The following is a 22287-nucleotide window of genomic DNA, read 5'->3' on the forward strand; positions in this document are numbered from 1 at the left end:
TGATCAGATGAAAGAAAATTCATCAACAAATACAAAGTGAGTACCAACAAGACACAGCATACAAAACTCCAATGAACCTTGTCTACCTTGTCCGTTCATCAGATGACATCAGACACAGCAGGCTTTTCAATCTCCCCAGGTGTAGTAAATTTGATTAGACCTTAAATACCTACTGTAATAAAGATAGAGCAGCACTAATGTATGAATAGTAAGGGGACTTCCGATGAAAAAAACCCACAATGGATGTTGCCAAACAGATAAATTAACAATCAAATCAACAGAGAAAGATAGATTAGATCAAAGATTGGTAAATTCCAACAAAATGCTCCTGCCAATGCACAATTTCCAACTAACCAGCCAACAAGAACAAATGGGCTTGTCATTCGACCAATCTTTTAATGCACAAGGAAGTATGTAACAGTCTGGAAGTGTTGCTTCATAGCATGTGTTTTGCAAAAACCCATGCATATAACAAACCTGCTGATTACAAACATAACCCCATTTACATTCACGGTGTTCCTGGACTTTCTTTATAACACCACCACATACCTTCAACTGTCTTATTCGTTTCTTGCTTCTCAGGTTCAACTCTGGATGTCAGTGCTGAAGTTGGTGACTTCTCTGCTACAGCTGAAGTTAGTTGCAGACATATAATGTATGTTTTAATGGAACTCAAATATCGTGGAAATTTTCTCCAACAGACCAAACAAGACAACAGATCAGAAGCAATGTGCCACACGAGTTTTAGAGCCACAATGTCCAAGACAACAAAACGCCATCCACCCTTGAATTCCATTTGTCTGGTACTGACAGTACAAAAGCTTTTCATTTTTCAGATAATACACATATTCATGCATTGTGCACTGTCTTAAAAACAACCTACACAGAGTACTATGCCTTTGTCCAGAAAAGAAAATAGTAACACTATGCAAATGTTAGGGAATGCAAGACTATAGGCTCAGATCCTCCACAACGTTTTTGGAAGCCTTCGAGTTTAAAGTCATAGCTGCTGCAGCATTTGGAGGCCTCACTGCTGTGATAAAACACTGAAGCCTAATCATACCCAAAACATGGCACCCAGACAGCCAGCAGCCACAAATCTAATTTTTGGATCCAGTGAGTTTTTGCTGAGCACACATACTATATTTCAGCCACATCTTACATAATAACTTTCTTCTCTCACATTCAACTGAATGACCTCATCATTAACTCAAATCACTGAACTATGAGCCTTTAACACAGCAATATACAGACCAAGCATAACAACAGAACCAACAGCCACAATATAGCTACAGCCACACATAAAGCCAAGTATGAAACATCAGTAGAGATAGAACACCAGCATTTGGCAACACAAAGACTGAACGGTGTGTGAGAGGAGACAGCGAGGAAGAACAAGGTCAATAAAGATCTAAAATTGTTGCATACCTTCTGCTGCCTCTTTGGTCCCCTGTCTCTGTGTATCTTGTTTGGCAGCTATTCCAGCAGCAGTCTTTTCAACTGGGATAAAACACAACATTACCCTCACAATCATGCAGTGATAAGCTCTATAACCTTAAACCAGCAGAGGACCAGTGCCAGTAACGCACACAAAATGACCCAGTGCACCTAATTTACTGTTGCCTGTTTAAACCATGGCATACTGAAAAGTCCTTGTGCAATCAATCAATAAAGCTACAAGCAAGACACAATAAAGCCTCTCTCTCCTCTCGCAAATCATTATCAATTACCTAACATACAGCAACAATGCAACACAGAATTGCCAGAGGTACCAACACAATCAGCACGGCCAAAAGGTCCATTTTGGTCAAAATAGTTCTATTTTGTATTCATTTTTAATGTAACACAATTTCTTAAAATTCCAAAGCCAAGCATTTTGTGACATTACAAGATGCTCTTTACACTCTGTCAAATCATGCTGGGATACCATGAGACAACAGGATCTGAACAAAGGTGGAGTCCATGCCAGCTCAAGTTAAAAAGTTTGATTAAAGCAAAGGGGGCGATACCAAAGAAGATATTATGAAATTCATTTGGATTTTTCAGATTCAACTTTTTACTTTTTACTTTTGTTAAGCTGATATTATCATTTGTAATAGTATATATATTCCCTGGGCCATCAGGACCCTGAACTCATAAAGAGTATGCTTGAGTGTAAATGATGTATATATTGTATATTCCTTTTAATCCTTTTATTCTTTTATGTTATTTTTATTTATTCCTGTTATTTTATACTGCACTGACCGTAGAAGCACTGCAATTTCTTTGTACTTTCTTTGTCTTTTCTACTTGATGTGCAATGACAATAATGTTTCTATTCTATATACTAAAACATTCTAAACAAATGCACAATAGAAGTATTTAACAAAAGGTTTGACATGTTGCCCTGCTCTAGCAACAACATATTTGACATTCAACACAGAACTGGAGTAAACTAAGCATTAAGACAAATTACAGTATTGAATGGTACTGCTGCTATAAAATGGAACTGACAGAACAGCACACAAAGGGCAAAAACAAATGCCTGAACGCCTACGCCCTCAACATTTTCTAGTACTTCTTTTCTGGTTCTTTTAGGTGTAATTTTTTGCAAGTTTGAAGTTACATCTGGAATACAATAAACGACAACAATGCTGACAGTATTGACAACGGACTCATTTTTAGACAAAAGCCACACAAACATGTGTCTCATTACCTTCACCTCCTACTTTGAGCTCTTGTGAATCTTTCTGAATCTCTTGTTTGAGATGTTGCTGTGTAGGAGTCTGTCCAGTAGATGGCAGTGTCACAGCTATGAAATTGAGCAAAACACAATTCGAAATTGCCTCAGCACAAACGACATGTATCAACAGCTGATGGGAACATAATGTGTCTCCAGACCAATAAGTTAGCCTCCATGCAAGAGCGTTACGCAAAGAGCACAGATGTTGAGAATAATATGATCATTAATTTTCTACAATATCAATACCAGCCCCCAAAATGACACAGTTCATGTGACGGTTGAATGTAAAAGACATATTTTCCAGCAGGCAAAAATAGAAGCCACAAGACACCATTTAAGAGGGTTCAGGACCCAATAAGTTTCTGTCCAATGACACCAGTCAGCAGCCAAGACATGAAGTGACAGTGTTAAGTACCAAATAGCTTGATGTGTGTTCCTCACTTATGACTAAACACAACACAGATCGATTCATTACTAATGCACATTAGCTGAACACCCAAGCAAAGCTAAGAACCTTCAAATAATTACCTTTCACTGTCTCAATTATCTCTTGCTTCTTCTGCTTGTCTATTATGGACAGAGCCTCAGGCATCTCAGCTGAAATGTAAATGTGATATGAAAATAGAAATGCTGCATAAAGTATAAATGGTAGCAACCAGTAACACTGTCAGACCTGCATCATTTTATATGATTATCTAAGCACAGGCTGTAACTGCCATAAATTCAAAGGCCTTCAGTCTTCTCAAACAATGCAAATAATCATGTAAAGGACAACGAATCATGCCACATACAGGTGCGTAGATTATGTCCACGTAAACTCCAGCCGGCAACAGGTATCATTCAAGAATAAAAGCATCAATATGCCAACACCACAAATGGCACAAATACAAGGTTTTTCATTCCTTCTTCTAAACCAGCGTATTATGCTGCAATACAACATTCAGGAAAAAAGACCAACATAAAAATTCCAGAACACAATCCTGCCATAAGACGGAAGGAACAGTTGACACAGCAGACTCACAAAAGCGCAACCCAAGAAATATGGTAAACTAAAGAAATACTGCCACAACAATACACTCATCACATCCTAAATAGGCCAACATGTTGAGGCCCAATTTAAGGCAGACTGCACATGGCAACACAAAGTCCATAATCAAGATGGACAGAGCACATTAAGCTGAAAGTCAAGCCAGCACATTGCCTTTTTCTTTCCATACCTGCCACTGTTTCTTTGGCCTCCTGCCTCTTAGATTCGAGTTCAGTAGCTGAAGGAGGAGCTGACAGCTTCACAGCTGAGAGGAAACAATTTGAATTCAGAATGCTGCTATTCTTTATCTTTATATACAGTATTGTACTATGATTTGTAAAAACTAAATACCACTTGACAATATAGCATTTTATACTCACATTTTGTAAAATTAAAATATCAGCAAGAACCGCACAACACAGTGTATAACTACAATACAACGTAAACAAATATCCCTTGGCTTGTCTGATTAAATAGTCAAGAACAGTTTATTGACCAGTATGTATATATATATATATATATATATATATATATATATATATATATATATATATATATATGCTCTAGCAACAGCATATTTGACATTCAACACAGAACTGGAGTAAACTAAGCATTAAGACAAATTACAGTATTGAATGGTACTGCTGCAATAAAATGGAACTGACAGAACAGCACACAAAGGGCAAAAACAAATGCCTCAACGCCTACGCCCTCAACATTTTCTAGTACTTCTTTTCTGGTTCTTTTAGGTGTAATTTTTTGCAAGTTTGAAGTTACATCTGGAATACAACAAACGACAACAATGCTGACAGTATTGACAACTGACACATTTTTAGACAAAAGCCACACAAACGTGTCTCATTACCTTCACCTCCTACTTTGAGCTCTTGTGAATCTTTCTGAATCTCTTGTTTGAGATGTTGCTGTGTAGGAGTCTGCCCAGTAGATGGCAGTGTCACAGCTAAGAAATTGAGCAAAACACAATTCGAAATTGCCTCAGCACAAACGACATGTATCAACAGCTGATGGGAACATAATGTGTCTCCAGACCAATAAGTTAGCCTCCAAGCAAGAGCGTTACGCAAAGAGCACAGATGTTGAGAATAATATGATGATTAATTTTCTACAATATCAATACCAGCCCCCAAAATGACACAGTTCATGTGACGGTTGAATGTAAAAGACATATTTTCCAGCAGGCAAAAATAGAAGCCACAAGACACCATTTAAGAGGGTTCAGGACCCAATAAGTTTCTGTCCAATGACACCAGTCAGCAGCCAAGACATGAAGTGACAGTGTTAAGTACCCAGTAGCTTGATGTGTGTTCCTCACTTATGACTAAACACAACACAGATCGATTCATTACTAATGCACATTAGCTGAACACCCAAGCAAAGCTAAGAACCTTCAAATAATTACCTTCCACTGTCTCAATTATCTCTTGCTTCTTCTGCTTGTCTATTATGGACAGAGCCTCAGGCATCTCGGCTGAAATGTAAATGTGATATGAAAATAGAAATGCTGCATAAAGTATAAATGGTAGCAACCAGTAACACTGTCAGACCTGCATCATTTTATATGATTATCTAAGCACAGGCTGTAACTGCCATAAATTCAAAGGCCTTCAGTCTTCTCAAACAATGCAAATAATCATGTAAAGGACAACGAATCATGCCACATACAGGTGCGTAGATTATGTCCACGTAAACTCCAGCCGGCAACAGGTATCATTCAAGAATTAAAGCATCAATATCAGGAAAAAAGACCAACATAAAAATTCCAGAACACAATCCTGCCATAAGACGGAAGGAACAGTTGACACAGCAAACTCACAAAAGCGCAACCCAAGAAATATGGTAAACTAAAGAAATACTGCCACAACAATACACTCATCACATCCTAAATAGGCCAACATGTTAAGGCCCAATTTAAGGCAGACTGCACATGGCAACACAAAGTCCATAATCAAGATGGACAGAGCACATTAAGCTGAAAGTCAAGCCAGCACATTGCCTTTTCCTTTCCATACCTGCCACTGTTTCTTTGGCCTCCTGCCTCTTAGATTCGAGTTTAGTAGCTGAAGGAGGAGCTGACAGCTTCACAGCTGAGAGGAAACAATTTGAATTCAGAATGCTGCTATTCTTTATCTTTATATACAGTATTGTACTATGATTTGTAAAAACTAAATACCACTTGACAATATAGCATTTTATACTCACATCTTGTAAAATTAAAATATCAGCAAGAACTGCACAACACAGTGTATAACTACAATACAACGTAAACAAATATCACTTGGCTTGTCTGATTAAATAGTCAAGAACAGTTTATTGACCAGTATATATATATATATATATAATCAATGGTCAACACTATCATGAATAGTTAACAAAAACGTGAGACACAAAAGAGCAGCAAAAAGCAAGATCTGCTAAAATGACATGAAGAAAGGGGCTCAACTTCATATGTTTTGTATAGTAAATGCACAGTAAAAAGAGAAGAAAGTGATGACAAATCTAAAGAAAGATCAATATTCAAACATCCCAGCACAGAGCACACTCCAGAAAAATGACCCAAGCAAAGACATCCAACCTACTGATCCACTTAATACAGTGTAAAAGAAACATTTGATGAATCTGATGTCAGACACTGACAAAGAATGCAGACATTTCATCAGACAGAAAACAGACAACAAAAAACGAAGGGATGGTGACAGTAATGTAATGAAAGCAGTCTTCAGGATTAAATGTGAACAATATATCTCCGGCAGTGAAAAAAGAAAAAAAAAATGATACACCACAAAAAAAACTAATGCATGCACAACACATTTTATTACACTGTAGAAGTTTAAAACAAATCCTCCTACCCTTAACGCTCAGGTTGGCTGTGGTTGTCTGGTCTCCACAAACACAGCTGTAGTCTCCACTGTCTTCTGGCACCACTTTGTTGATCAGGAGTTCATTCACAGAGGCCTTCTGCTTCAACTGGTACTTTTCTCCCGACTTCAGGACCTGTGTTCCCTTCTTCCATTCAACAAAGGCTCCAGGTTTGGAGATCTCACATCGCAGAGTAACACTGGTTCCCTCTTCAGCCTCCTGGCCCTCCAGTTTCTGTTTGAAGGTCACTGGTTGGGCTGAGCATTTATTAGTAGGTTAACAGTCAGTGGCATGCCATTACATAAATCATAAATATATATATATATATTTTTTTTTTTTAAAAATTGACGAGCACAGAACATTTGCAAAAGATAATGACATGCAGACCATTAAATCATCTTTTTAAATTGTGTTACTCAGGCCAACTGTTTGAAAATCTTCTTCCTACCCTTAACACTGAGGCTGGCTGTGGTCTTCTGGTCTCCACAAACACAGCTGTAGTCTCCACTGTCTTCTGGCACTACTTTGTTGATCAGGAGTTCATTCACAGAGGCCTTCTGCTTCATCTGGTACTTTTCTCCAGACTTCAGGACCTGTGTTCCCTTCTTCCACTCAACAGAGACTCCAGGTTTGGAGATCTCACATCGCAGAGTAACACTGGTTCCCTCCTCAGTCTCCTGGCTCTCCAGCTTCTCTTTGAAGGTCACTGGTTGGGCTGAGCATTTATTAGTTAGTTAGCAACCAACTGCATGCATCACATAATATACAAACTTATGTAAAAGCAAAAAAAAGGTACTGACAATTTGCAATCCAGCATGACATGCAGACTGTTAAAGAAACAGAAAACCAGTTGCATACAGTTTTCATAAATTGCTCCAAAGATCAAATCTTGAGAATTCTTCTTCCTACCCTTAACGTTGAGGCTGGCTGTGGTCGTCTGGTCTCCACAAACACAGCTGTAGTCTCCATTGTCTTCTGGCACTACTTTGTTGATCAGGAGTTCATTCACAGAGGCCTTCTGCTTCATCTGGTACTTTTCTCCAGACTTCAGGACCTGTGTTCCCTTCTTCCACTCAACAGAGACTCCAGGTTTGGAGATCTCACATCGCAGAGTAACACTGGTTCCCTCCTCAGTCTCCTGGCTCTCCAGCTTCTGTTTGAAGGTCACTGGTTGGGCTGAGCATTTATTAGTTAGTTAGCAACCAACTGCATGCATCACATAATATACAAACTTATGTAAAAGCAAAAAAAAGGTACTGACAATTTGCAATCCAGCATGACATGCAGACTGTTAAAGAAACAGAGAACCAGTTGCATACAGTTTTCATAAATTGCTCCAAAGATCAAATCTTGAGAATTCTTCTTCCTACCCTTAACGTTGAGGCTGGCTGTGGTCGTCTGGTCTCCACACACACAGCTGTAGTCTCCACTGTCTTCTGGCACCACTTTATTTATCAGGAGTTCATTCGCAGAGTCCTTCTGCTTCATCTGGTACTTTTCTCCAGACTTCAGGACCTGTGTTCCCTTCTTCCACTCAATGGAGACTCCAGGTTTGGAGATCTCACATCGCAGAGTAACAGTGGTTCCCTCCTCAGTCTCCTGGCTCTCCAGCTTTTGTTTGAAGGTCACTGGTTGGGCTGAAATTTATTGGTTGGTTAACAGCCAGCTGCATGCCATTACATAAATTATACAAATATACATCAAACAAAAAAGACAAAGAAAGACCATTTGCAATCCACAAAGACATGCAGACTCTAAAACAAACATGTCAAATAATGCTCAATAGACCACATGCTGAGAAATCCTCTTCCTACCCTTGACATTGAGACTGGCTGTGGTCTTCTGGTCTCCACAAACACAGCTGTAGTCTCCACTGTCATCTGGCACTGCCTTGTTGATCAGGAGTTCATTCACAGAGGCCTTCTGATTCATCTGATACTTTTCTCCAGACTTCAGGACATGTGTTCCCTTCTTCCACTCCACTTGGACTCCAGGTTTGGAGATCTCACAGCACAGGGTGACGCTGGTTCCCTCCTCAGCTTCCTGGCTCTCCAGCTTCTCTTTGAAGGTCACTGGTTGGGCTGAGCATTTATTAGTAGGTTAACAGTCAGTGGCATTCCATTACATAAATCATAAATATATATATATATATATATATATATATATATATATATATATATATATATATATATATATATATATATATATATATTTTAAAAAGAGACGAGCACAGAACATTTGCAAAAGATAATGACATGCAGACCATTAAATCATCTTTTTAAATTTGTTACTCAGGCCAACTGTTTGAAAATCTTCTTCCTACCCTTAACGTTGAGGCTGGCTGTGGTCTTCTGGTCTTCACAAACACAGCTGTAGTCTCCACTGTCTTCTGGCACTACTTTGTTGATCAGGAGTTCATTCAAAAAGGCCTTCTGCTTCATCTGGTACTTTTCTCCAGACTTCAGGTCCTGTGTTCCCTTCTTCCATTCAACAGAGACTCCAGGTTTGGAGATCTCACATCGCAGAGTAACACTGGTTCCCTCCTCAGCCTCCTTGTTCTCCAGCTTCTGTTTGAAGGTCACTGGTTGGGCTGAGCATTTATCAATTGGTTAGCAACCCATTGCATGCTTTACATAAAATACAAACATGTATAAAAGAAAAAAGAAAAAAAGCACTAACAATTTGCAATCCACCATGACATGCATACTGTTAAAAAACAGAAAACTAGTTGCACACAGTTTTCATGAATTGCTCCAAAGATCAAATCTTGAGAATTCCTCTTCCTACCCTTAACGTTGAGGCTGGCTGTGGTCTTTTGGTCTCCACAAACACAGCTGTAGTCTCCACTGTCTTCTGGGACCACTTTGTTGATCAGGAGTTCATTCACAGAGGCCTTCTGCTTCATCTGGTACTTTTCTCCAGAATTCAGGACCTGTGTTCCCTTCTTCCACTCAACAGGGACTCCAGGTTTGGAGATCTCGCATCGCAGAGTAACACTGGTTCCCTCCTCAGTCTCCTGGCTCTCCAGCTTCTGTTTGAAGGTCACTGGTTGGGCTGAGCATTTATTAGTAGGTTAACAGTCAGTGGCATGCCCTTACAAAAAATATACAAATATATATATACATATATAAAAGACAAAGACTGACGATTTGCAAAAAACAATGACATGCAGATGGTTAAACTGATAAGACCAACTGTTTGAAAATCTTCTTCCTACCCGTAACACTGAGGCTGGCTGTGGTCTTTTGGTCTCCACACACACAGCTGTAGTCTCCACTGTCTTCTGTCACCACTTTATTTATCAGGAGTTCATTGACAAAGTCCTTCTGCATCATCTGGTACTTTTCTCCAGACTTCAGGACCTGCGTTCCCTTTTTCCACTCAACAGGGACTCCGGTTTCAGAGAGTTCACAGCGCAGACTAATGCTGGTTCCCTCCTCAGCCTTCTGGCTCTCCAGCTTCTGTTTGAAGGTCGGCGGCAATGCTGTACAACCAAGTTGTCATTACTTTTCATAAGTCAGGTAAAGTAGTTGAATGTAAGTCCTAACAAAACACCATGAAGTGAACAAAAGTGGAACTCCTTTGGGAAATACAACATGAACACAAAACTTTAAACTGCAGATAAGACTTCATGGATCCATACCGTTGACTTTCACAGTTGCAGACGTCTTCTGGTCCCCACACAAGCAAGAATACTCTCCATTATCTTCAGTCTTCAAATTCTTGATCTGAAGCTCACATGAAGTCTCCTTCTGCTTCATCTCATACTTCTCTCCAGCTTTGAGAATTTCAGAGCCTTTCTTCCACTGAATGTCGGCCATGGGTTTCGATAACTTGCAGCAGAGTGTCACAGTCTCTCCTTTGTTTTTCTCCTGGTTCTTGAGCTCCTCTTTAAAACTAGCAGGCAGGGCTACAATAAAATGAACAGTGACTTGATTATATCATTTATGGAGCTGTATTTTGTTTGGTTTTGATGGAGGATGGAAAAGGATTATAGGCGAAGATGATGTGTGAGTTGTTGTGCTCCAGTCACCCAAGCCTTTGGAGCCAAAAAGGATTCCAACAGTTGAACAGATATTCCTGTTGATGAATGTTTTGCTACAACCAAGATCTTTTTTTTCCACAAAACAGAATCAAACTCTCATTACAACTCTACAGAATTAATTCCTTCTGAAATGCACAAAGGATTACTAAAAAAATGAAATATTATCTTATGCAATGAAGGTCCTTGCATAACAACACAATCCATTTGGCAACAGGTCACTTGGAAACATCTGCACATGCTGATGACTGTTCAGTTTGTAGATGTGCAAAGAGTCTCTCAATCATACAGACCTCAAGACAGAATGGTGCAACAGAAAGGGCAAAGCATAACCTCTAATAATACACTCAAGATGCAAAATACTGAAAACAAAATTCGAAAAACGACATGAGACATAAGATTTCGTAAAAAGTCAACCATATCTATGGTACTATTGACAAATCTACATTGTAAGTAGATTTGTATGTGACTGCAGGAGGTGTCCGTTACCTCTGATAACAAGGGACGCATAAACTGTCTGATCAAAAGCAAACCACAGAGATGGTGCCAGAGTCACTTGGTGTTAGTTCTCTTACAGTAAGAGAGTGGAACCCCCCCTCGAGAATGTGAAAATCATTGGGGGGGCCTGGCTGCAGTGGGGTATCATCTAAGCACCACTGTACGTGAGGCAGATCAGTAGGACTGACACAGCAAACAAATGTGGCAGATTCCTCTTCAAAACAAGTAACATCCTGTGGTTTTTCCACTATAACCACCAACTGGCCTTTGAAAGCAAAACCAAACCAAACTATGAGGAAATTCAACATTGCAGTAAAACAGTGGAAGTGTCTCAGGTTCTGATATCGGGGGTCCAATTCAGCTATGTTAAATACAAACTATTTTTTTTAAGGATAAAATCGCTTGCATCTAAATCATAATTACTTACCAGCAGTCACCAAAATCCACATTATTATGGAGCTTTATTCCTGTCTTTATTCAATAGTGTGGTCTTCCAATCTAAGAGAGAGAGGATGGGAGTGGATGGACCCCAAACAACCCATTTAGCCATTGTTAAGGTTTGCGCTAAAAAGTAAAGCGAACGCGTCCGCCACAAGGCGGGGATATTATTGGTCTACCTTAAACCTGGCATTTTATTGGTTGAGGGATTTTGCTAGGATTATTGCACAAAAAATCCAAGAGCAAAAGCGAATTTTAAGAGCAGATATGTCATGAGCACACAGAAGCAGCCTGAGTGCGATGAGATGAACTGAAGCTGGAGCGGTGAAATCTGTGCAAGCAATGATATATCTGAGCGCGAGCACACAGTTTGAGCAGAAGCAGAGCAAATCAAAGTGCACGGTCGTTTGACTGCAAGGGCAAGGTCTTGAGGGAAAGCATTGCAAAATCTGAACCTGAAAACTTGGAATCATGCTCTTAAATTAAAAAGACCATGCTCTTGAATAAAGATATGAACAAACACCTTACACTGTACCAATTGTGTTTCTTCCAAAGGTAAGAAGTAAGTAAGTCTTCACCCAGAATTCAAAAAGAGAATCAGATCTGCATGACAAATCCTTACCCCAAACTTCTATACACACATACAAACATAAGTTCTTACCTTTGACTGTCACCTTTGCCATGCTCTTCGCAGTGCCTACGTCACAAGTGTAAATATCAGTGTCTTTCTCCTCCAGGTGTTTGATGGTGAGGGTTAAGACCCCTTCCTTCTGGAACATCTCATATCGACCTCCAGCCTTGAGCTCGGTGTGACCCTTAAGCCATACCACAGTGGATGGGGTCAGTGCGGTCTCACATTGCAAGGTCACAGAGCTCTTCTCCTCTGCTTGGCTATCCTTCAATACTTTAGTGAATTTATGGATTGGTTCTGGAGAAAGAAAACAATGTTTTTACAGTTTAAGGCACAGTAAAACATTATTACGATTACCATATGGTTTAAAAAAATACCAGTTCATTATCTAATAAGGATATCAATCAGCTTTTTACCACAATCTATAAATAACTGCCTTCATAGGTAAGTCTCTAACAATGTCAAAGACAGAAATTTCAGTGACATAGTGGTAGTAAAATATATAATCTTCAGTCTCACCCTTGATCTCCAGCTTGGCTTTGGTGGTTGCGCCTCCAACAACTTCACAGCTGTACTCTCCAGAGTCTTGAGTCGAGACATTATGTACAATCAGCTTCATGATCCTATCCTCATGGCTAATGTCATACTTCTGGCTCTTTCTAATGGCTTTGCCTTCCTTGGCCCAATTTACAGTGAAACTGGCCTTTGTTACCTCACAGGTAAATACAGCATCTTCTCCTTTAACAGCGCTTACATTTTGCAGTCCTTTTGAGACAGATGAAGCTTTACCTACAACATGGGATGATAACATGTTTATTTTGCTACCTTAGTATTTTTGTTACTTTGTCTAGGCCTCTTAAAAGTGAGTTATGTAGCTTACCTTCGACTGTTAATGTTGTTTTAGAGCTCAGGTCTTTAATCTTGAAGACCACCTCTCCGGCATCAGCAGGAGTAACATCCTTAATGGTCAGCATGTACTTCCGTCCTTTACTGGTGACTTTGAAGCGACCTCCATTTGTAATAGTTTGGCCATTAACAGTCCAGGAACACTCATCCGTGCTCTCACGAGACAAAATGCACTCAAAGCTACACTCCTCTCCCTCATTCACCTCAGCTGACTTCAGCCATTTGGTAATTCCAATGCCAATCTCTACATTTGGGACAGACAGCATACATTAGTGACATTGCCAAATAATACCATATGTATGAAGGCTAACACTTTAAATCTGAGTATTTCAAACAACAATACCAACCTCTTAGAGTGACCTTTGCTTTAGAAACCTCAGTTCCGAGATCACAAGTATACTCTCCGGCATCTTCTTTGGTGACATCCTTGATGATAAGTCCCAAAGACTTGCCTGTGTGAAGGAGCTCATACTTTGGTCCAGCTTTTAAGACTTTACCTTCTTTTCTCCATGTGGGAGAAACCCTTGGCTTGCATGCCTCACATGCCAGAGTTATCATGCCCTTCTCCTCCCCAATGACATCATCAAGAGACTTGAGAAAGACAGCACGCTTCTCTGGAGAGGAATAAAGAAAATGCAAAGAGTTAAGATTCAAGGTATTGTAGGCATAGTGACCATGCCTTTAGTCACGTTGTTTGATTTCCTGCCTTTAATTGATATACAGTTATTTTTTTTGTGCTTGTACACATAACACATGATGGTTCTTACCTTTAACCTTAAGTGTTACAGACTCTTTCACCTTGCGTACTTGAAAGGTGATAGTACCTCCATCCTGAGGTGCCAGGTTCTTCAGCGTGAGCTTGTGAATCTTTCCTTCATGAGTGATGGTGTTGACTTCATTTGTGAAGAGCACCTTGTCATTCAGAAGCCACTGTACCTCTTCATCTGGATAGTTAATCTCACTTATGAACACCGCGTCACTGTCTTCGTCAACCTCTGTGTCAGCCAAGTGCTTGGTGACCTTAATTTCACGCACTGGACAAAAGATAAAAGACTGTTTTAGTTTGAAGAATACTTCTAATAGTTTCCCTATGTTGAATTTAATAATACTTTGCAGAATTTCTGTGTTTTGTGTGGTATCTAAAGGTTCTGACTGTACCTTCAACACTAAGTGTGCCTTTGGACGTAGCAGGTCCAGACTCACAGCGGTACTCTCCACTGTCCTCCTCAGTCAACCTTTGAATGGTAAGTTGAGCCCTTGTAGCATCTTGCTTTATGTTATACTTGTCTGATGCTGTCAGGGCTACCTGACCTTTGAACCACTTAACGTCTTTGGGTGAAGCAGAGAATTTGCAGGTAAGCATGGCTGAGCTTTTCTCCTTTGCCTTCACATCTTTGATCGGCTCTGCAATCTCAAGAGGACGCTCTAAATGTGAGGAAAAGAATGTGATTAGATAAATGTACCGTCAACAGCATCACAGTACATAAGTTATCGTCGCAAACTGCAGTATAAACAATATTTACCACATTTACCTTTGACTGTGAGCTGGGCTACAGATTTGCTCTTCCCTGCTGTAAACTGCACAGGTCCTGTCATTGATGCTTTGGTCTTTTTGAATGTAAGACGGTGCATGGTGCCTTCTTTCTCCATTTCAACATCAGTACTCTCCTGAACAGCAACTCCATTCAGAGTCCATGTAGGAGGTTTCACCAGTTCCATACTGATTTCAACTTCAAAAACAGCTGCAAAGGGTTCTGTCACTTCAACTGAACTAAGTTCCCGCACAATGCTGATGGACTGCTCTGGAGGGATCATGAAAAGAAAATGGCTAAGTTAGAAGTCAGTAGTACAGTATGATTTTTAAAAATAGTTGAGTACTATAGGAGCATAGGAAATATTTAAGCCTTTATGAAGCCCTAAATCAAATTACAAATCCCATATATTTTATTACAGTGCAAAATGTTAGTGGTCAGAATTTGTTTATAATGGGAATCCAATATTTTTTTGTGTGCTACAAAAATCATCTTATAATGTATAACCCAGCCAATATTGGATTTTTCAGGCTAATACAAAATGTTAAAGGTGCACTATGTAGTTTTAGGGAAGACATTTTTGTCAGAGGAGAAAGTTTTTTTATGTCTAAACAAACTAAATAAAACCAACTCCGCTGTTTTCATGACCGACTGAACTGAATAAAGAAACTTTTAATTTCATACTGCTTCACTTTGTTCATGTTCGGCGGGCTCTGCCACTTTTCTAGCTTCAAACAATGTTCTGGTGAAGTAGTTTGTTTATTCAGTTATGCAAAAAATATTATATTTTCAATTTGTATTATTACCTGTATAATTATTGAAATTCTCCTCCAAAACTACATAGTGCCCCTTTAAGGCCAGAACTGATATTTGGAAATCTGATAATACTACATTAGCATTTAGTAATTTTTTTAACACTAATGTAAACAAACAATATGTTTTATTAATTGTGACCGAGATACATTCTGAGGTAAACTTGTTAGCACTCTCAGGTGGTGTAATGGAGATACCATTTTAAAATTATTTCAAACCTAGCTTGCTATTTTTGCACTGCAATTTTTTGTTACCTACCTGCCAACATATATACCAATATAATTTGACAACTATGATTCGTTTAATAAAAGTCCACATTTGATTACTTTGTCAGACACACTTCTAACAATTGCCTCCATGTATATAAAACCCTCCTGCTCCTTCTCACTGTCATTGTTCAAGTATTGTGTTCATTTGGGATTCATTTTAGAGCTACAGCTTAATCAAAGGGTTCTTCAATATTTCAGCAACTAATATGATAATTTGCTATTAGTAATAGCAAAATCACACAACTGAATTGAAATGAGCAAGATTTATGCAAAAACCCAACCCAAGTATAACAACCAATTTACATGCAGTGCAAATCAATGGCCATTGTTAATCCTCATCAAGCATTGCTTTTAAGTCCTACATTTCTAAGGTCCTAAAAGGTCCCATAGAAGGAAAGACACAGGTATTACCAAAGAAAATCAACAATAGCTCCTCTCTATTCAAGTGTCCCAGTAAGACATGACAACAAAAAAGTGAGCCAGCATGCACAATACAAAGAACCTGAAACAGAGGGACTAAACGAATTTGACCATCATTAAATGTATTATTTACATCTGAACTTTTTCGACTGTGAAATGTCGAAATTGTCTTCAGTGAAAATGGTCTATTATTCAAGTCAAAGGATCTTCTTGTAACAACCTAATGAATTTGCACCAATGTCTAAGTGAGCTGTATTCATACAGTTTTGTTCATTTATTTCTTGCTCAAATACTTTGAAATATCAATTAGTATACTATTTCATTCAGTAGGTCAGACTTGTTCCAAAAGGGCAAACAAATAAATCAACATAATGTTCCCATAGTGCACAACTTAATGACAGATAGACAGACAGACAGACCGACAGAAATATACATTTATAGACAGAATCCTCATTGACAGAGAGTATGATGGCTTGTTTTGTGTAAATACGAGTATGCACATGTATTTTCAAAGTCAAATATTTCACCTGTCATCATTCAGTCAATCATGAATGCCCTACATTTCAAAAAAACTGACACTGGGCATACAATAAACCATCTTCATCTTCCATCAGGTTACCTTCTACAAGTAGTTTACAGGATGTCTTATCATCGATGCCGTCACAGGTGTACGTGTCTTCGTCACGCTCATCCACGTCATTGATGGTGAGTTTTCGGTACACATCCTCACTCTTGATCTCGTACTTCTTGCTGGGTTTGATCTCCGTCTTATTCTTGTACCACTTCACCTTTGCACTGGTGCGTGAAACTTGGCATTCAAGGTGACCACGATGCTTATACATCGCTATCTTATCCCTGAGTCTCTTCACAAACTTGACGGGCAGCTCTACAGTAACAATAACACTGAATCAATGAAAACTCTCATGTATGCCACAAAGGAAGATTAAAGGCCTTGCCAAAGCCCTCGCCTAAGCATTGTGGAACAGCCAGTGTTCATAATAGAATCATGTACTAGCCAAAGCAAATAGGGCTCATTTGTACTGGATGATCAGTTTCAACATTTTTTGCAAAAGCTAAAGCAGATAGCTAGCATCTCGTAATGATACTTGCCATTCATTTTTGTTTTTATATCAGTGTCTGTGTGCAAACAGTGAGACACTGACATTGAAACAAGACAACATGTGCATAATGATGCAACTCAGAGCTGACAGCAAAGTAAGTTATCTAATTTAAATTTAGATTTCCAGTCTTCAAATGTCCCCTGTATGTCCACATTCACTGGAACCATGATGCCTTCTCTGTAGACCATCACAAAAATCTAAAGCTCTAAAATCTCAGTTCTAACCTCGGCTAGTTGTGTTTCCTTTGCCATCAGGACTCAATGAGGCATAACAATGTAAAAGCAAGTTGCAACTGGATTTTCTATTTCACTGATATTGTCCGAATGTTGGACCGTGTTTACTCTTTATCAAGACGACATTTCATCTAACTTTAGTGTGGCCATTTACCTTTGGCTCACTAAACCACTTGAAATGTTGTTGTTAATACATATATATATCAATGTATGAAATGACCCAGGAATTACACCTGCTTCGACATAGCCAAATAATGTGTTTACAGTAAGTGGTTAGAATTAAATAAAGCTTATACAACTTTCTAACAGCTTTCACAATAGTGAATAAAAATAATCCATTTGCAACCCACCTGAACATTGTGACATAATGGTTAGCTAATACATGCAACAATACACACTATGTACATTTATGGTAATGTAGCACATACAACAGACTTGTTTACCTTTCACTTTGAGCTTTGCAGTCGAAGAGGACTTGTCAGCTGTGAATTTAATCTCACCCATGTCTTCTGGGGTGACGGATTTGAACAACAGTACGTAGGTTCTGCCTGGAATAAGAAACAGCTAGTACTAATACAATCTCAAGTGATAATCATCATTATGGTAAATCCTATAATGTTTCATGATTATACAAGTAGTTGAATCACATTAATATACAGATTTTTTTATTAGGCCTTACCCTCTTGTCTCATCTTGATGTTGTCACCAACTTTGAGTTTGGCACTTCCTTTGAACCACTGGCATTCCACCTCATCATGTGAGATTTCACAAACGAATGCAGCGCTCTCCTTCTCCATCACCTCCACATCCTCCAGCTTCTTAACAATCTTAATATCTCTGGCTGCAGGGAAAATATATTTTTAACATGTTTCTGTACTGTACTGTACACACTGTACACTGATTTGTGTGCTTCATGATATGACTATTAATTACCCTTAATGGTGAGCTTGGCAGAAGTGTTATCATCGGTAGTGCGACAGATGTAAGTTCCTGCATCTTCGTGGGTGCATTTGTTGATGACCAAAGAGCGCTTCCGGCCCAAAGAATGGATGCCAAAGTTCTTTCCTGGTTTCAGTTCAACATCACCCTGCAGATTAAAACATTTTTCAGAATGTGATATATGTACTTCACACTTTTAATCTTATTTCACTCTGCATTGAGCGATTCCAAGTGAAATTTTTCACCTTGAACCATTTAACATCTGCATTTGTTCTGGACACTTCACATTCAAAAGTGGCCTTCTCCTTCTCAGGAACACTGATATCCAGAATGGGTTTGGAGATCATGGCAGGAGGTTCTGTAGAATCAACATGTGTTGGTCAAAAAGTGACCAAATTATGATTCTCTGGCAGAATAGATGCTGCACAACAACAGTAGTTTAGTCATCAGGACCTTAGTGATCTGAAGCAGCCCTTACCTGTGACAATCAGTTTGCAAGAAACATGTACTCCTTCTGCTTGGAAGGCAACAGTTCCTGCATCTTCCCTCTTGAGATTAGAGAACGTTAAGGCATGCTTCTTTCCCAGAACTGTGAAGCGGCAGTTTGCTCCTGGCTTTAATTTGGCTCCATCCCTGGTCCAGAAGCCTTCAACGTCTGCCTGGCTGAGTTCTACCTCAAGAGTCACTGTCTCTGTCTCATGTGCCTTGGTTTCTGTTAGGCCCTTTATTACCTGGATCTTCTTCACTGAAGGGAGGAGGAGGAAATGTTTGAGTGTTAATTAATGGAGAATAAGATTACCAGGTCTGGGGTCGAGATACAGCCTTAAAGACTTCAAATTGTATCTTAAAAATGTGATTGAGGATCAGTCTTACTTTCCACAGTGAGTTTGGCCTGGGTTTTGTCATCCAGAGTTTCACAGGAGTAGATGCCCCGGTCAGCATGAGTCACACTTTTGAAGACCAGACTCTGCTTAGCTCCATTCACTCGAATCTCCATGTTTCCTGCAGGCTGGAGCACTACACTATTCTTCATCCATTTGACTTCATCCGATGCCTTACTGAGCTCCACCTCCAGCTTCACTTCACTCTGCTCCTCCACTGTTATGTTTTCTAGCTTTTTCTTAAATGTCACTGGCTCATCTGATTAGGATGCAAAGAAATGTCAAAGTTAATGAGGAGAATAAATTATTTATACATAGATATTTTAACAAGAAATGCATGTCCTTACGTTGCACTTGTAGGGTAGCTTTGCAGCTTTTGCCCTCTGCGTCAACACTGATCTCTCCAGCATCTTTTTGGGTGACAGAGGTGATGGTAAGTGAGTGACTGCTGCCACCATGCTCAACCTTGTACTTCGGCCCAACAGTGATGGGAATACTGTTGTGGAACCATCTCACGTTCACGTCCGCTGGAGCGACAGCACACTTGAAAATGGCATCTTTTCCCTCCATTGCTGCCACATTGTTCAGTTTGGTGGTCAGCCGCACTACTCTGGGTGCTAAAAGGAACCAGCAACATCAAATGAAGCACACTGGCATGAAAGAAAAAGTTTTTTAGTTTAAACAAATGATTCATTACCCTTTGAGGAGACTTTAGCAGATGTCTTATCATTTCTGCATTCACAGCTGTATTCTCCTTCATCTTCTTTAGTCATGCCAGTCACAGTGAGAACCCGCTTAGCACCATCTGTCCTAACACAGTGCCTGCCTCCAGGTTTAATGTCACGACCATCACGTTGCCAGACGACGTCCCCTGTGGCTTGATTTAGTTCACAAACCAGGCTAAGTGTACCACCCAACTCCACTGTAGCAGGTTTCAAAGGGACAACAAACTTCAAAGCTGAATCTGAAAGGAAAACATAAGAGTTTGATATCAAAACAATATCTGACATCTGAAGAAGTCTGTACAGCAATTTCAACAATTCTACCACTTGCCTTTAACTTGAACTTTGAACTCCAGTTTGTCATCCGCAGTCTGACAGGAGTATGATCCACTGTCTTTAGATTCAGTGGATTTTACTATGAGAGTACGAGAAAAGCCATCTTTTTTCATTTCATACTTGCTGCTCTCCTTAAGCTCCACACCATCTCTAAACCACTTCACACTTCCACTCTCTGAGTTCAGCTCAGTGGTTAAAACAATGTTTTCACTTGCTTGAACAATACAAGCATCCTTGACTAGCTTCTTCTGGAACTTGACAGCTGCATCTAAGGAGAAGTAAAAGCTTATTTTTAGTGCTTTCTTCAGACAGTTATCAATACTGTGGCAAAGGGAATTATGTTTAAAAAATATTTCACCTGTCATCTGCAGCTTGAATACCAGCTTCTCTGTTCCAGCCTCACATGTGTATTCTCCAGCATCCTTTTTCTCCATTTTTTCTATCACCAGCTCACGACTCTTGGCCTTTGACTCCATGTGGACTGCTTTGCTGGAAGTCAGCAGCTTGCCATCCTTGTACCACTTCACTTCTGTCTTGGAATCAGAAACCTCACAGCTCAGGGTGGCTTTCTGCGACAGTGTAGCTTTCACCTCCTTCTTGACTGACTCCTTGTTAGAGAAGCCAGCTGGGGCTTCTGTGGAGCAAGTAAAAAAATATGTAAAACATATCTGTCAACCTGAAATGCATGGACACAGCCAAGAGCTTTCAGCCCGTATTGAACAACACACAATGCTAAAAAACAAAAAGACCAATTCAGTTCACATTTGCATATTCCCAGAAATACTAAAAGTATCTCATTCCTCCTACCTGCCACCTGTATCTTAAAAGAGAGCTTCTCAGTCCCAGCCTCACAGATGTACTCCCCAGCATCCTTCTTCTCCACGCTGTCGATCACCAGCTGCCGGCTCTTGCCCTTCGATTCTGCATGGATTGTCTTACTGGAAGTCAGCAGCTTGCCATCCTTGTACCATTTCACCTCTGTCTTGATATCAGCTACCTCACAGCTCAGAGTGGCTTTCTGCGAGAGAGTGGCTTTCACCTCCTTTTGAATGGACTCCTTGTTGGAGAAGGCTGACTTAACTGACTGGATCTCTGCAAAAGAAATAATGGAGAATGTAATGGCATGTCACCTCCCCCTTCATTTTAATACAACTCATTAAAAAATACTGCACAACAGAAGATACAAGCAAAAATATAACCAGGAAATTTGCGTTGGAAAAACCTAACTTCAACAGGGATTTAATATGGTGGATAAATGTGCAAACAAAACCAGCAAACTGCATACTGTAGCTGAATTAAGAATTAAAATGTCTGTACTAGCAACATACGACATTCACAATTCAAACCAAAACAGCAGTTCAACAGTTCCCCTAAACAAAAAGTTAAAATCCTCCACCCAAACTTTTCGGTCAAGCAGACATTCGCACAAAGTTCATCTACTATTCCCTTTAATTCCGCGTACCTGTCACCTGTACTTTAAATGCCAATTTTTCTGTTCCGACTTCACAGATGTATTCTCCAGCATCTTTCTTCTCTACCCTGTCGATCACCAGTTGACGAATCTTGCCCTTTGATTCCATGTGAACAGCTCTGCTGGAAGTCAGCAGCTTGCCATCCTTGTACCATTTCACCTCTGTCTTGTTATCAACCACCTCACAGCTCAGAGTGGCTTTCTGGGAGAGAGTAGTTTTCACTTCCCTCTGGACAGACTCTTTGTTGAGGAAAGCGGATTTAGCCTGGACTTCTGTAGATGTAACTGTGAAGGAGTGTTGTGGCAGAACAGTTACCCATAGAAAGAAAGTGATTGACTTTCCAGCACAGACACCGCTTTGGATTTACGGGACAAGCGCAGTCAAAACATACGGACACAGTGCACAGAG

The 22287-nt window shown here is 39.7% G+C and overlaps 1 protein-coding gene across 11 annotated transcripts in view; it reads right to left on the minus strand.

Annotated features, from left to right (window-relative positions):
- The window catches only part of obscnb (obscurin, cytoskeletal calmodulin and titin-interacting RhoGEF b), a 61169-nt gene that overhangs the window by 26573 nt on the left and 12309 nt on the right, over positions 1-22287 (minus strand). For 6 of the 11 annotated variants that reach the window (XM_030403047.1, XM_030403045.1, XM_030403049.1 and 3 more), the window contains exons 15-51: positions 21870-22163; positions 21215-21499; positions 20766-21041; positions 20403-20675; positions 20047-20313; positions 19697-19966; positions 19342-19608; positions 18947-19213; positions 18714-18826; positions 18463-18616; positions 18209-18370; positions 17973-18077; positions 16795-17061; positions 14674-14943; positions 14300-14566; positions 13909-14175; positions 13489-13755; positions 13116-13385; positions 12755-13024; positions 12266-12532; positions 10270-10536; positions 9844-10110; positions 9414-9680; positions 8950-9216; positions 8441-8707; positions 7997-8263; positions 7536-7802; positions 7075-7341; positions 6617-6883; positions 5780-5854; positions 5170-5238; positions 4615-4710; positions 3940-4014; positions 3251-3319; positions 2696-2791; positions 1429-1500; positions 550-630 (exon numbers count right to left, since the gene is read on the minus strand). In XM_030403047.1, coding sequence (XP_030258907.1) covers positions 550-630; positions 1429-1500; positions 2696-2791; positions 3251-3319; positions 3940-4014; positions 4615-4710; positions 5170-5238; positions 5780-5854; positions 6617-6883; positions 7075-7341; positions 7536-7802; positions 7997-8263; positions 8441-8707; positions 8950-9216; positions 9414-9680; positions 9844-10110; positions 10270-10536; positions 12266-12532; positions 12755-13024; positions 13116-13385; positions 13489-13755; positions 13909-14175; positions 14300-14566; positions 14674-14943; positions 16795-17061; positions 17973-18077; positions 18209-18370; positions 18463-18616; positions 18714-18826; positions 18947-19213; positions 19342-19608; positions 19697-19966; positions 20047-20313; positions 20403-20675; positions 20766-21041; positions 21215-21499; positions 21870-22163 — 7914 coding nt within the window. The remainder of the gene's footprint in view (positions 1-549; positions 631-1428; positions 1501-2695; positions 2792-3250; positions 3320-3939; positions 4015-4614; positions 4711-5169; positions 5239-5779; positions 5855-6616; positions 6884-7074; positions 7342-7535; positions 7803-7996; positions 8264-8440; positions 8708-8949; positions 9217-9413; positions 9681-9843; positions 10111-10269; positions 10537-12265; positions 12533-12754; positions 13025-13115; positions 13386-13488; positions 13756-13908; positions 14176-14299; positions 14567-14673; positions 14944-16794; positions 17062-17972; positions 18078-18208; positions 18371-18462; positions 18617-18713; positions 18827-18946; positions 19214-19341; positions 19609-19696; positions 19967-20046; positions 20314-20402; positions 20676-20765; positions 21042-21214; positions 21500-21869; positions 22164-22287) is intronic. The other 5 variants (XM_030403054.1, XM_030403053.1, XM_030403057.1 and 2 more) reach the window with 3 other exon arrangements.

This window comes from Sparus aurata, chromosome 21, assembly GCF_900880675.1.
Source record: "Sparus aurata chromosome 21, fSpaAur1.1, whole genome shotgun sequence".
In the NCBI taxonomy this organism is placed as follows: domain Eukaryota; kingdom Metazoa; phylum Chordata; class Actinopteri; order Spariformes; family Sparidae; genus Sparus; species Sparus aurata.